The sequence below is a fragment of the Equus caballus genome, chromosome 5, assembly GCF_041296265.1.
Source record: "Equus caballus isolate H_3958 breed thoroughbred chromosome 5, TB-T2T, whole genome shotgun sequence".
In the NCBI taxonomy this organism is placed as follows: Eukaryota; Metazoa; Chordata; class Mammalia; order Perissodactyla; family Equidae; genus Equus; species Equus caballus.
In genome coordinates this window covers 886,694-898,997 of record NC_091688.1, presented here as the reverse complement: position 1 = coordinate 898,997, position 12,304 = coordinate 886,694, and the positions used below count along the sequence as shown (strand labels likewise).

Genomic DNA, 12,304 nt, shown 5'->3' with positions numbered 1-12,304 from the left:
GTGGGCAGCAGATTTCCGTTTCTTTTACTTTAGCCGAGGGCTCTAAGAGAACATGCACTCCCTGAGGACACTAAGCACATATCAGCTGGTGGAGGGACAGACTGGTTTGGAGTTAAGTGTTTCATAGAATCCAAAAATACTAGAGCTGGAAGACGGCTTAAAGAATATCTAGCCCAGCTCTCTCCAATAGAATGTTCCACAACGGCGGGATGTGCCGACTGTTCCGTCCAACATGGTAGCCACTAGCCACAGGGGCCAGCATGTGTGAGGAACTGAAACTTCAGTTGTATTTGATTTTAACTAATTAAAATGTAAATAGCCACATATAACTAGTGGCTACTAAATTGGATGGCACAGCTCTGGGATAGTGCTACTTGTTCTAGTCTATCCTCTGTTTTATTAACGATTATAACATCGGCCACTTACTGAGCAACCGTTACATGCCGTGACGCTTTCATTACGTGACCTCGTTTAATCCAGCAACTCCACATCACTCCACATTATGGACAGGGAACTGAGACCTGGAAAGGCAGAGAGCAGTACTGCCCAGCCACAGAGACCACTGCTCTCACCCTCTTCCTTAAGGATCGTGCATACATGTCCATTCTTTGTCTTCATGTGACAGCTTTCTTCAAAAGTCCTCCACGTCCTTTCCCTTCCAGGCCTCACTATTCCACTCTGCGATGTCCGGGAGCTCAGGACGATTGTCCTCAGTCCACAGAGGGGGAAGACAGCAATGAGTCTCCCCAGACACAGCCGTCTTCTGGCCGGTTCCACTGTTGGCCCTTGTCCCTGAGCTCCTTTTGGATCTCCTAGAGCAGACAGCAATCCGGGAGATCCCTCTGCCCTCAGAGCCCTTGGCAAGCTCCCCAAGGACAGGAGAAGTTCTGCATTCGTCATTCCTGACAAAAGGAGGTGCTCAAAATTTCCAGCAATCCATGTGTGTCCCCGCTTGCCCGGTATTCCCTGTCTAGGAGAGACGAGCAGCCGAGCCCTTGCTGGGGGTCAGGGGCAGACTCGGCCCCCTAGGCGGGGGAGGAGAATGCTAACACTAGAGCTTTGCTGCCATCCCACCTGCCCGTGCAACCCCCAAGTTGGGGAGCTCCTCTCTCCAGAAGCAGTCGCCCAGGCTGCTGCTCTCCTCTTCCCGAGACAAAGCCTCTGCTTTGCAGACTCTTATCAGAGTCCTCCTGGCCATAGGGAGAGGGAGGGAGAGGAGGAGCCTCAGATCAGATGGGACCTGCCCATTGGATCCCCAATGAGAGGATTTGAGACTGAGTTCTCCTGCCTCTCTCGCTCACAGTTCAACATCCCAGAGCAGGGCAGCACGTGTCCCCTCCTCCCACCACAGTGAGACCACTGGCCTGCCTTTCCAGCCCCTCCGTCAGACAGCCACTCAGTTCCTGCTGTGTGTGAGGTTCTGGTCAGGGCACGGCGAGACCGAAGGCCAGGCTGTGAACATTTTGTATGCAGCTGCCCTGCCCCAGCTCTGCATCTGGGCAGGTGTGGTAGGGCTCTCACTTGTGGGTTCCCCCACCCCACGTCACACACAGTCCCCAGACCCACAGTACCCACAGGGGTTCCCAGTGAGAGGGTCTGTGGCTTTCATCCTTATGTCCTACAGCAGGCCTTGTGGAGATTGAGTGTCCCCTCTGAGTCATGAAGCTCTCCCTCTTCTGCCCTAGAGACAAGGAGCTCAGGGTGGACGGATAGCAGGGACTGGGGACAAGCAAGGAGATGGAGGCTTTGTCTTCTCCTGTCACTATAGCTAGGAGTGTGGACCTCAGGTTACCTGACTCTGAAAAGAGCCTTGCCTTCCTCCCAATGCGAGGACCAGAGACCATGTGAGTTCAGCTTTCCCCTTTGTTCCATACCCCTTCAGAGCAACATCACCTTCCCTCCTCTGCTCTCTGGTCTGGTGGGAAATTTGTGTTGTCTACGGAACAGGGCATCACTTATTACCATTGCTTCATTTTTTTTTTTTTAAGATTTTATTTTTCCTTTTTCTCCCCAAAGCCCCCCGGTACAAGTTGTCTATTTTACTTGTGGGTCCTTCTAGTTGTGGCATGTGGGATGCCGCCTCAGCATGGCCTGATGAGCGGTGCCACGTCCGCACCCAGGATCCAAATCAGCGAAATCCTGGGCCGCCTAAGCGGAGCACGTGAACTTAACCACTCGGCCACAGGGCCGGCCCCAACATATTGCTTCATTCTTAAAACGAGGAAACTTAGGCATGGAATAGCTTGACCCTGGCAAATTGCTGGACTGGGAACCGAGAAAGCATGTGTAGCTTTTGAGGGTGTGGACGGAGGGCCATCAGTCCAGCTGCATTACTCTCCCAGCACGCACTTTCTAAGACTCCTCCCGGGGAGGGCTGGGTCACTGCTCTCCGTGGGACGCCAGAACCACATCTGCTGAGCTGGGAACCAAAAGAACGGTGCCAGTGGCCTTCGTAGGCCTGGAAGTGGACGCTGGGCTGTCTCAGCCTCTGAAGGGCAGGGCTTGGCACTCTGCCCCGGTACCTCTTGGGACTCTCTCCCTTTGCTGACTGCAGGAGAGGCAACTTAGAGGCCAAGGGAAGGGGATGGAGCCCTCTTCCCTATGCTTCTATCTGGCTCAGCTGGGGCCACTCAGGGGAAGGCTGGGAGAAGGAAAACGTGGAGCGGAGCTGTGGGCAGCTCCTTTTCCTCCTCTCTGCATTTCATTTCCCTCTTCGCAGAGAACAGAACGGAAACACAGCGCAAGAGGGTGAGGAGCCCCAGGGGCTGGGATGCCCTAGTTCTCCAAGTTGGGTCAGGATGTGAGAGGGAAGACGCTTCCCATCCTGCCAGCAAGGAGCCCCAGGCCCCAGAGTCACACTGTGAGCACTTGAAAGAGTCGTTGGTATTGAGACAGTTAAGGAATGGTTGTCTCAGGAATGACGCTCAATAATTCATCAGCCAGAAAGGACACTGGCCTCGAGTCCTGGAGGGCCGTGTGGTGTCTCTGGATCTCCCAGGGGTGGGAGGGCCCAGGCGCTGACCAGGGAGGCAGGAGGGGGGCACTGGGGAGGCCAGTGGAGCAGCACTTTACCAACCAATAAGGAAGAATTTCAACATTTTAGTAACAGGCTTGGTTATGGTGAATATCCGCCCTGGTTATCTAAATTTTTCAGAGGACAAATGGAATTCCATGAAGGAAAATAATCAGTTTGAAGATAACCCAAGTTAGGGTAGAAGATCAGCATGAAGATTCCCCATGAAGTTCCCCTGAGCGGTATTCATGTTCTCCCCGCTCCCACACATGCACACACACATGCATACGCATATACACGACACGCATACACACATATACATACGCACATGCACACGTGCACACACACGCACTCACACAATGAGCTGTCACCCTGAGTGAAGAGTGCACAAGGCCCTCCCGCCCATACCCGGCCTTCTGGGGCTGTCATAGGAATAAAAGGATGTCCACCCCAGGGCTGGGCTAGGAGCTAGCACAGTGCGAGAGTGGGGGAGGACCCCGGCAGAGGATGGAAGGGAGGGAACTGGATCTGGCCCCTGATTTGTGATTTCCATCCCTTGGCTACTCAGCCAGCTCTTCTGCTTCTGTGTGAGGTAGGGGCCGAGCTCAGGCTGAAGTTCTCCCAGCATTCCCTGACTGGCAATGTGTTTTGACCCTTTCGGGTAGGGATGGGGGGTTGTCAGGATGGGCAGAGTTGAGCAGGAAGGAGGGCAGCACCATCTTATCTCCTAGCCACTCAGCCCAGTAACCTAGCATTTTCAGATGTTCCAGGCTTGCTTCGGGGAGGACACCCTATTCTTGCCATTTTGGAAATTACTGTGGCCTAGGAGGCAGGAGTGAGACCAGAGCAGAGAGGAGAGGAGAGAGCAAGGACAAGTATAAGGCTGGCAGCTGGGTCCCCCGAGCCTGCAGAGCTGGTGTTTTGCTCTGTAGGCAGCACGTGGAAGAGACAATGTCTTTAGAGGGCTCCTTCCTAGAGGTGCCACTAGGGCCTGACCCCCTGGGTCTGTGTGTGTGGCAGGGACAGGCAGAAGAACAGAGGGACACAGAGGGGAGGAGGCAGCCTGGAAGTGTATTTTGTCCTAGGAATGACTAGGGGAGCTTCGGGAATCAGGCACATCAGGATTGTTGGCAGTGTAAACCGAGCTGTTTTTAACTGAGACGGAACACTGGAGTAGATAAAGTTCCTTGAAAATGATGAGGAGACCCAGAGGGGAGCTGGAGAGCAGGAGCAGACCTCTCCACCTTCCCCCTTCTGCCCCACCTTCCCTCCTCTGCCCCACCTCCCCTCCCTCCCCCCCTTCCCCCCCACCTTCCCCTCCTCCCCCACCTTCCTCTCTTCTGCCCCACCTCCCCTCCCTCCCCACCTTCCCCCCCACCTTCCCCTCCTCCCCCACCTTCCCCCCTCTGCCCCACCTTCCCCTCCTCCCCCCTTCCCCCCCACCTTCCCCTCCTCCCCCACCTTCCTCTCTTCTGCCCCACCTCCCCTCCTCCCCCACCTTCCCCCCTCTGCCCCACCTTCCCCTCCTCCCCCCACCTTCCCCCCTCTGCCCCACCTTCCCCTCCTCTGCCCCACCTCCCCTCCTCCCCCACCTTCCCTCCTCTGCCCCACCTTCCCCTCCTCCCCCACCTTCCCCTCCTCCCCCCACCTTCCCCCCTCTGCCCCACCTTCCCCTCCTCCCCCACCTTCCCCCTCTGTCTCACCTTCCCTTCCTCCCCCACCTTCCCCCCTCTGCCCCTCCTTCCCCTCCTCCCCCACCTTCCCCCCCTCTGTCTCACCTTCCCTTCCTCCCCCACCTTCCCCTCTTCTGCCCCACCTTCCCCTCCTCCCCCCACCTTCCCCCTCTGTCGCGCAGCAGACGTCCTCGTCCTCGCTGCAATGTGGACAGCCTTGTGGAGGACAGCCCTGCTTGGAATTTGCTGGCTGGGAGAGAAGGAAGTGGAGGGGTGGGCTGCAGGCAGCCATCCTTCCCGTTCACCTCTTCTCTCCATCTAATGAGCTGTAATGCCAGAAACCAAAGCGTTCCTGCGACGGGGAAGCCTGGCCAGGGCTAATCCTCTGTCAGCAGATTCTAAGGAGCTATGGAAACGAGGCAGCTTGGCGTAGGGCAGATAACCAAGAGGGGCCCAGGGGTGGAAGGGGGTGAGTGCATTTCTCTAGTTGTTCAATATTTATCATGGTGGGAGTTCTGGGCATCCAGCCTGGGTGTGTGGGGGTGTGTGTGCGTGTGCACATGTGCAGACGCGCGTGCCTGCAAAGGGGTGTGAAGACCCGGGTTGAATTTGCTGCTTCTGACTGCGTAGTGCCAGGTATCATTCCAGATAGATGCTGATTCTTGGGACAGATGTCTGGAGATGAGTCAGTACACAGTTATCTCTGTAGTGAGGAGGTCACCAGGACTTGGGCTGACAGTGTCTCTTGAACTGTAAAAAGGCCCCAACTAGATGGAGAGACAAATGCCTAGAAAGTGGAGAGGAGCTGCTGTTTTCTTTGTAATTTCTTGGTTTGAACACTTCTGGCATGGTGGCCCCCCTCGCATAGCCGCTGCCCCACGAACAGCCTTCTTAAGCCTGAAACCCTGTGTTTTCCATTTTCTACCTCTGGCACCTGGCATATTTCTTGATTTGTTTTTAAGCAAAATGATCATAGCCATTATCTCTTATGCATAAAACATTTCACATTTTGTAAGTTTATAGCTATGATTTCATAGAATTAGAAGGTATTTCCTTTGCAGATAAGAAAATTAAGGGCCAAAGTAGTTAAGTCTTCCTAATTCATGCTGGGTCTTGGACCAAGGCCTCGTCCTGCGAGATTCTCCTTCTGCTGATGGCGCTGCCGTTGGGGCCACCTTCAGAGGCACACTGGTTGAGGTGACCGCCTAGTGGGCGGCTGGGGAGTTTAGTAATGCTCCTGCCTCCATCCCCGAATCTCCTTTATGCATGAGATTCTCCCTTTCCTTGGGTGGAATTTAAGAGGTCCATTTGGAGATATATTCATAACCATTTGTCCTTGAAAAATGGAGGCCTTTTGACATCCCCAAGGAAAGAGAAGAATAGAGAGAAAACTGATTACCTATCTTTGTTTCCCTTCCTTAATGTTCTGCAGCTAGTAAGTTCTTCTTGGTGTCTAACCTAAAATGAAAACCTGTCATTCTGTGCAGTTTAGTGGCAAAGGAAAAGAACCCTAGCTAGGCATTCTGTGTGCTGACTTAACCCTGAGGATGTCAGAGCTCTCAACAAGCGGGGGGAAACCTTGAGCCTTCGTTCCTGCTCCCTGGGGCTCTCTTCACTGGGCATGGGAGAAGTGATTTAACTTGCAGCTTAAGCAAAGCCTGTGGGAGGCCCCTGTGCTCAGCTTGAAGGGGAGGGGATATTTTTACTTCTAGAGTAAGAAAACTCATTTTCCCAGTGCACCTCCACCTCCTCCTCCTGTGCAGATGAGCTTAATTTTCTTCCCCTCCTAATGAAGATGGATCAAAGCCAAGCTATCTATTCAAGGGGGAGCCAGGCAGGGGAACTGAGTGAGGGGCTGAGGGGGCAGAAACAGAGCTGCTGTCATGGAGAGGAAGTAATTAATTTTAAGAGAGCAAAGATGGGGGAGCCCTTGGTAATAGGATATCAGACGCCAAAGGCAGGCGGCTAAGGATGGAATCAGAGTGTGGAGTTTCTTTTGTTCATTTGTTCACTCATTCATTCAGCAAATGTCTGTTGGGCACTTACTGTGCACAGGCAGAGACCTCAGCCTGGCCTCAGGGAGGGCCCAGCTCCCCATGACCGTCACAGGGCTCAAGTGCCTGGATGAGGGACAGGGAACCATGGGGTCTGGAAGCTGGAGCTTCTTGTCACCAGGATAAAGCGTTTGCAAAAGCGACACTAAATGGCTGAGTCTGTTGGCCTTTTGGATTTGGGATGAGTTGCCTAAATATCAGCAGCTGTGGACCCCTGCTGTAGCCGACCAGTTTGTCTCACTGTGGTTCAATAATAACGTCGTCCATTTGCTTTTCCGTCCACTGATTGCATTGTTCTCTGACCGAGTTCTGTCCTCAATCCACAAATTGGATTAGCCCTCCTGTCAGTGTCTGTTGTGATGTCACAGAATCGCCATGACAACAGACTATGATGTCAACAGCATGCTAAAAAGAACCACATTGGTCAGAAAGGATTGTGTCATCCGAAGACAAAAATGGAATATTATTGAAAGCCAGAGGAACTGAAATTTGATGTGAGAAAAGAACATCTGGGCAGTATAAGGTAACAATGGGTCTGGAGCTTCCTTTGCTAGAACCCTTTACAAACCACCCAGGCACCTGATGAGATTGATTGCAGAGTGGGCTTGCCTGGAGGCAGGGGGATGGAGGAGATGCCTGCAGAAGGCCCTTGCAGTCCAAGGACCCTCAGACGTGGAAGACTCTAGGAAACGGGGAGGTTTGACCGGCTTTGGCCTCTGGAGAGTCCCAGGGAATTAGCGGCGATGCAACCTCCTTGCCCCTGAGCAGACCCGACAGTGGCCAGTGGCGGATGGAGTTTACCATGTCGCGTCTGGGAAGATTTTCAGAGATGCACACACGGTGACCCCCTCTGAGTCCCCTTTGCTGCCCTCTCCCTCACGAGCTTTGGGAGGAAGCTTTCCTTCGATTTTACCTCGGTGAAGAAGCGGATCCCCGCCATCAGCTCTGGCTCCACAGCACCGTGCCGCGTGTCCACCTGCCTCTCCTTGGCTGGACCGCCCCAGTGGAGGGCAAGCAAGCTGGGGCTGTGTCTACAGGGAGCGCGCAGGGGACGCTGCAGAGGACGCTCGTTCACTCTGCTCCTGTGCAGACGGCCGAGAGGAGAGGAGACTGAATCCACCGCAGCTTCCCGGCAGGCAGCAACGACAGCATGTGAGTCTGGAGCCTCATTAACCCTTGCGCCCACGGGAGCAGAAGGGGCTCCGAGAAGTAGGCTGACTTCAGCCCAGGGCCTGTGTTCCGGCGGGAGCCCAGGGGGCAGGGACGACTGTCTTCCTGCAGGTGGGGCTGGCGTGGGTTTCTGCCGTGCAGACGGGAGCACAGCCCCAGACTCCTGGCCCGCCCAGCTGCTCTGTGTCCTTGGCTCAGTGAGGTCGGACTACCTGAAAGTTGTACACCTGCTCCCTGCATGCCCGTCTCTCCGGTTCAGCCTTGTCTCCTCAGGGACCTGACCTGGGAGGATCCAGTCTCCGCTCGCATATTATTCTTCCGACACTCTGATGGCAGCATTCTGCTGAATGCTAGGAAGCTGCAGGCCCCCTGGGCACCTGGAGACCCCCTGCCACCACCCAGGGAGAGCCCCTCCCTCATCCCTGGTGCCAGAGCCAGTGGGGGAGGGAGCCAGCGTTGCCAGCCCTGCTCACCCTGGAGCTCGGCCCCAGCGCCACAAGCAGGACCAGAACCTGAGGACTCAGTTCTCAGAGGCATGGTAGGAGCAGGGTGGCTGGCAGGTCCTCTGAGGCTGCCGAACGGGGGACAGAGCTGCCCAAAAGATGTTGAAGTTTCGGGCTGATCGACGGGTCAGGTAGGAATCTCCTCGGTGGACAGCGAACCGGGTTAAGTGAGAGCGGGCTGAGTTGGCAGCTCATTGGATCCGGGGTTTCGGAGTGGGGGCCTGCCCGACGTGACCTCGAGAAGGAAAGTACTTAGGTCAGTGGTTGCTGCATTGCAGTGCTTATGAAGGGAGGCTATTTTGAAATTGGTGGCGCCAGGATAGAGAGAGGACGTCCCTTGTAGGGGTCGCTGGGTAGGAGAGCCTGGGGCAGAGAGAAAGTCACCGTGCCCTGAAAGGCCTGCACCAGCTGACAGGAGAGGTGTGCTTCTGGGTGTGTCTGTAGCAGTGCCTGCAGAGTCAGCTCAGGGAGCATGCAGAACAGAAGGGGACTCGGGGGTGGGGGGCAGGTGCCCTGTGCCACTGGGAAAAAGCAGAGAACTTAGTGCCTCAAGAACCTTGGTTCTCATGGCCTGCCTGACCCCTAGGCGGGGCCGGGCCGGGGATGAGGGTGCATAGAAGCAGCTACTCTTCCTTGTAAAGACCTCCTGCAGTTAAGTTGAAGAGAGCATCCTCGTTGGACCTAGGAGGGAGGAGGGAATAACGTTTGAGAAGTGGGGAGTGGGTTGTCAGTAGGCTAAGAGTCAGAACCCAGGCGTGTTGGACACAGCCAGATTTAGGGTCACGGCCAGCAAGCCTGGGCTCCAAAACCCAGCTTTCCACATAGGCTGTGGCTCCTCTCACGGTGCTTCTATCCTACCTGTCCTTGGATTCGGTCTAAACCTGACTGGTTTGGAAACTGAAAAAATACCCTTTAATATTATCTTCAGCTTCAGCAGACAGACCAAGGGCTTGGCTGTGTCCTGGGCTATTGAAAGGGGGTCTCCAAAAAGCTATTTTCCTTCTCTGGTGCAGCCGAAGGGAGGAAGCTGAGACCTCTTTCCTCCGGTGCTACCTGGTCTGCTGCTGGCCAAGCAGAGCGCTGGCCCTTTGCTGTGGGAGTGCACGTGTGGCCCAGTGATGGGACCCCCAAGCTTGGTGCAGCCTCCGTAGGCTCTGTCCAAGCACCTGCTTATTGGGGTCAACTGAACCTGCTCTGGGCTCTCGAAGTATCTCCCAAGAGGGATGGGTGAAGAGGACCGTAAAACTATTCCAGCCTCTCATTGGCTAGATGCTTGAATCTCCTACAACATCCTCGCCAGGTGGTCCCCTGCTTGCAGAATCCATCTCAAATGGCTGCTGTTTGTGGCTGAGACCCACTGCACCAGCCCCTCTCCAAGCTCCATCTGCTGCTCTTCCTCCCCCATCTCCCCAGAGAGCCACCAGGGCACTAGCCTGACATCCAGTCAGCCCAAAGAACCACAGCAGGACTCCCAAAGGAGCCTCCACAGTACTGAGCCCACCTGCGTCTGCACAGACTCTGCCCTGGTCCACGCTCCCCACTGCTTCCTAGCAGGCTCTCCTCGCGACACCCCACCCCACTCCCGACCCACAGCATCCCTTAATAGATCTGACTGTTGAGCCAGCACTAACCTCGATGCCTGACAGCTCCTGAGGTCTGGCTACATCACGTGGCCCTTAGACAGGAGACCCTGGATTTAGAGTGTGGGCGGGGCCCAGCCCAAGCTCAAGAGTGGGGTTTCTGGATCTCTCATTTCCTTTAAAGAAAGAGACGGAACATAAAGCAGGAGAGGAAGAATTCCAAGGTCACAAGAGAATTCTTTCAGCAAATAATGAGTGAGCAATTTTTATGTGGAGCACTGGCAGTGGTCCCTGGGAGAGAACCTGCCACACATGAAATCTTGACTGTAGAGCCCCCTCCCTACCCACGCACACACACGCCCAGGGTGACCACCAAGAGGGTTGAGTCTGGCTATTTCCAGCCTCGGGGATCTCTGGGAAGTAGTAACACTGGCTGGTGAAAGGTGTCTTCCCCACCCCCAGCCACCTGCAGCTGCTGCTTCTACAGCCCAGGCCTCCACCCTGCCTTTCATGGGTCCCACTGGAGGACAGATGGGCAAGCTCCCCATGGTCACCCGTCACTGCCGCAGGCCTGTCAATCCTTTGGTTTATGTCTCTGCCTTCTTCATTTTTACCACAACTTCTCTCTCTTTTTTGCCTCTACAGCCACAATGAAAGACGGAATACATTTCTACACCCAGTGACTGGCCAGGTCCCAGAGGAAAACAAAAAATTTGACTTGAAAATGTATGTTTGCCACCACTTGCTGCTTGACCTTTCCAACCTTCACCACCACTATCCCACTGCCACTTTGTAGCTGGGAAGAAGGGGGAGAATGGCGGGGGGCAGAGCAGAAGGGATTTAGGGTCCCTCACCTCAGTTCTGAGGACTGGAAGCTTCTGAGAACCATTAGCTCATCCACCTCATCCACTTTTCCCAGAACCCAGCAGATCTCGGGTTTGTGCGTCCCGCAGGTTGAGCTAAAGGAGTAGACATGTCTGATATTGGCATACCCCCCGCAGCCTTCGTGGGAATGCCGAGGGAGTCTGATATAACTATGAGAGCCAGCTGCTGGTTCCTCTCTTCATCTTGGCTCGGTGAATTAAGAAAAAAAGATAATTAAATGAATCTCATAGTCCACTGGGCCATTGTGTCTTTTATATTAGAAGGAAAAGGAGTTCCAGAGTCCTAGGGTCTAAGTTTTAAAAATAAATTTGCAGGAAAGAAAGAGGGAAATGTCCAAGAGTACGAGTATATAACCTCAGAAGAGCTGAGGGAGCCACTGAGATGGCGTCTCGATGCGTTTCGAGGATCCGATTGTGTGCCCCTACTGGGATGGTGGGGCAGGGTGGAGAAAAGGGGGAGGTAGCTTCTGTTGTTTCTTGTTCTGACTAGTCCCTTTCTTCCCTTCTGGTCAACTTGAAATCAGACCGTCTTTGGACATGTCCAATAAAGCAGGTGGGAGACGCCCGGCTACCACCAGCAGTGACGGATCCAACCACAACATGGTGTCCGAGGTCCCTCCAGAGCGGCCCAGCGTCCGGGTGAGTCCAGCCCCCAGGCCAGCTGTTGGACGGGAATCCTAGGAAATGTATGTTAGCCTGCCCAGCTGTCTCTGCAGGCTCCAATGAGCAGGTGAGGTGACACAGGAGGAGTGGAGAGTGGGAAAGGAAGAGGGCTCAGATGAGAACCTTGTAGAAGACCCACACTGAGACCAGGGGTTCTCAACCTTGGCATTATTAACATTTGGGGCTGGATAATTCTTTGTGGGATGGGACTATCCTTTCATTGTAGAATGTTTAGCAGTCCGCTAGATGCCAGTAGCACCCACCCTCTGACCACCAGAAATGTCTCCAGACATTGTCAAATGTCCCCCGTGGGACAAAATTGCCCCGCCCCCATTGAGAACCACTGATTTAGGGAGACAGCAAAAGAAAAATAACTCATGAAGGACATGGCAATTGAGAGCTCAGAAAGGGAGGGGGGAGGAAGAGAGCCTCAGGAGGAAGAAGGAATCCAGAGAAGAAGGCTGCGAAGAGGTCAATAAGATAAGGGCTGAATGTGTCCATGGGGCCTGGCAGCGTGTGGTGACTGGAGACTCTGACAGGGGCAGTGCCAGCTGTGTGATGAGGGCAGAGAGTAACCCTTAGGGGCAAAAGAGGAGACAGGAGATGTAGAAACAATGAAGAGGAGAAACTGCTCTTCTGAGAAAGTAGACAATAAATGGTGGCTTAGCCATACAATGGAGGACTCTTCAAAAATTAAAATGGACCAGAGCTATATGTATTAACAAGGATAAACCTTAAAAACATAATGTTGAGTAAAAAGCAAG

The 12,304-nt window shown here is 54.2% G+C and overlaps 1 protein-coding gene across 50 annotated transcripts in view; it reads left to right on the top strand.

The window, feature by feature from the left end:
- Positions 1-12,304, top strand: part of PLEKHA6 (pleckstrin homology domain containing A6) — a 134,863-nt gene that overhangs the window by 81,249 nt on the left and 41,310 nt on the right. For all 50 annotated transcript variants that reach the window (XR_002807786.2, XR_011438411.1, XR_011438413.1 and 47 more), the window contains 2 exons: positions 10,639-10,719; positions 11,402-11,516. Coding sequence is in view for 44 of the 50 variants with exons in the window: in XM_023640331.2 (XP_023496099.1) it covers positions 10,639-10,719; positions 11,402-11,516 (196 nt within the window). In the remaining 6 variants the exon portion in view is untranslated. The remainder of the gene's footprint in view (positions 1-10,638; positions 10,720-11,401; positions 11,517-12,304) is intronic.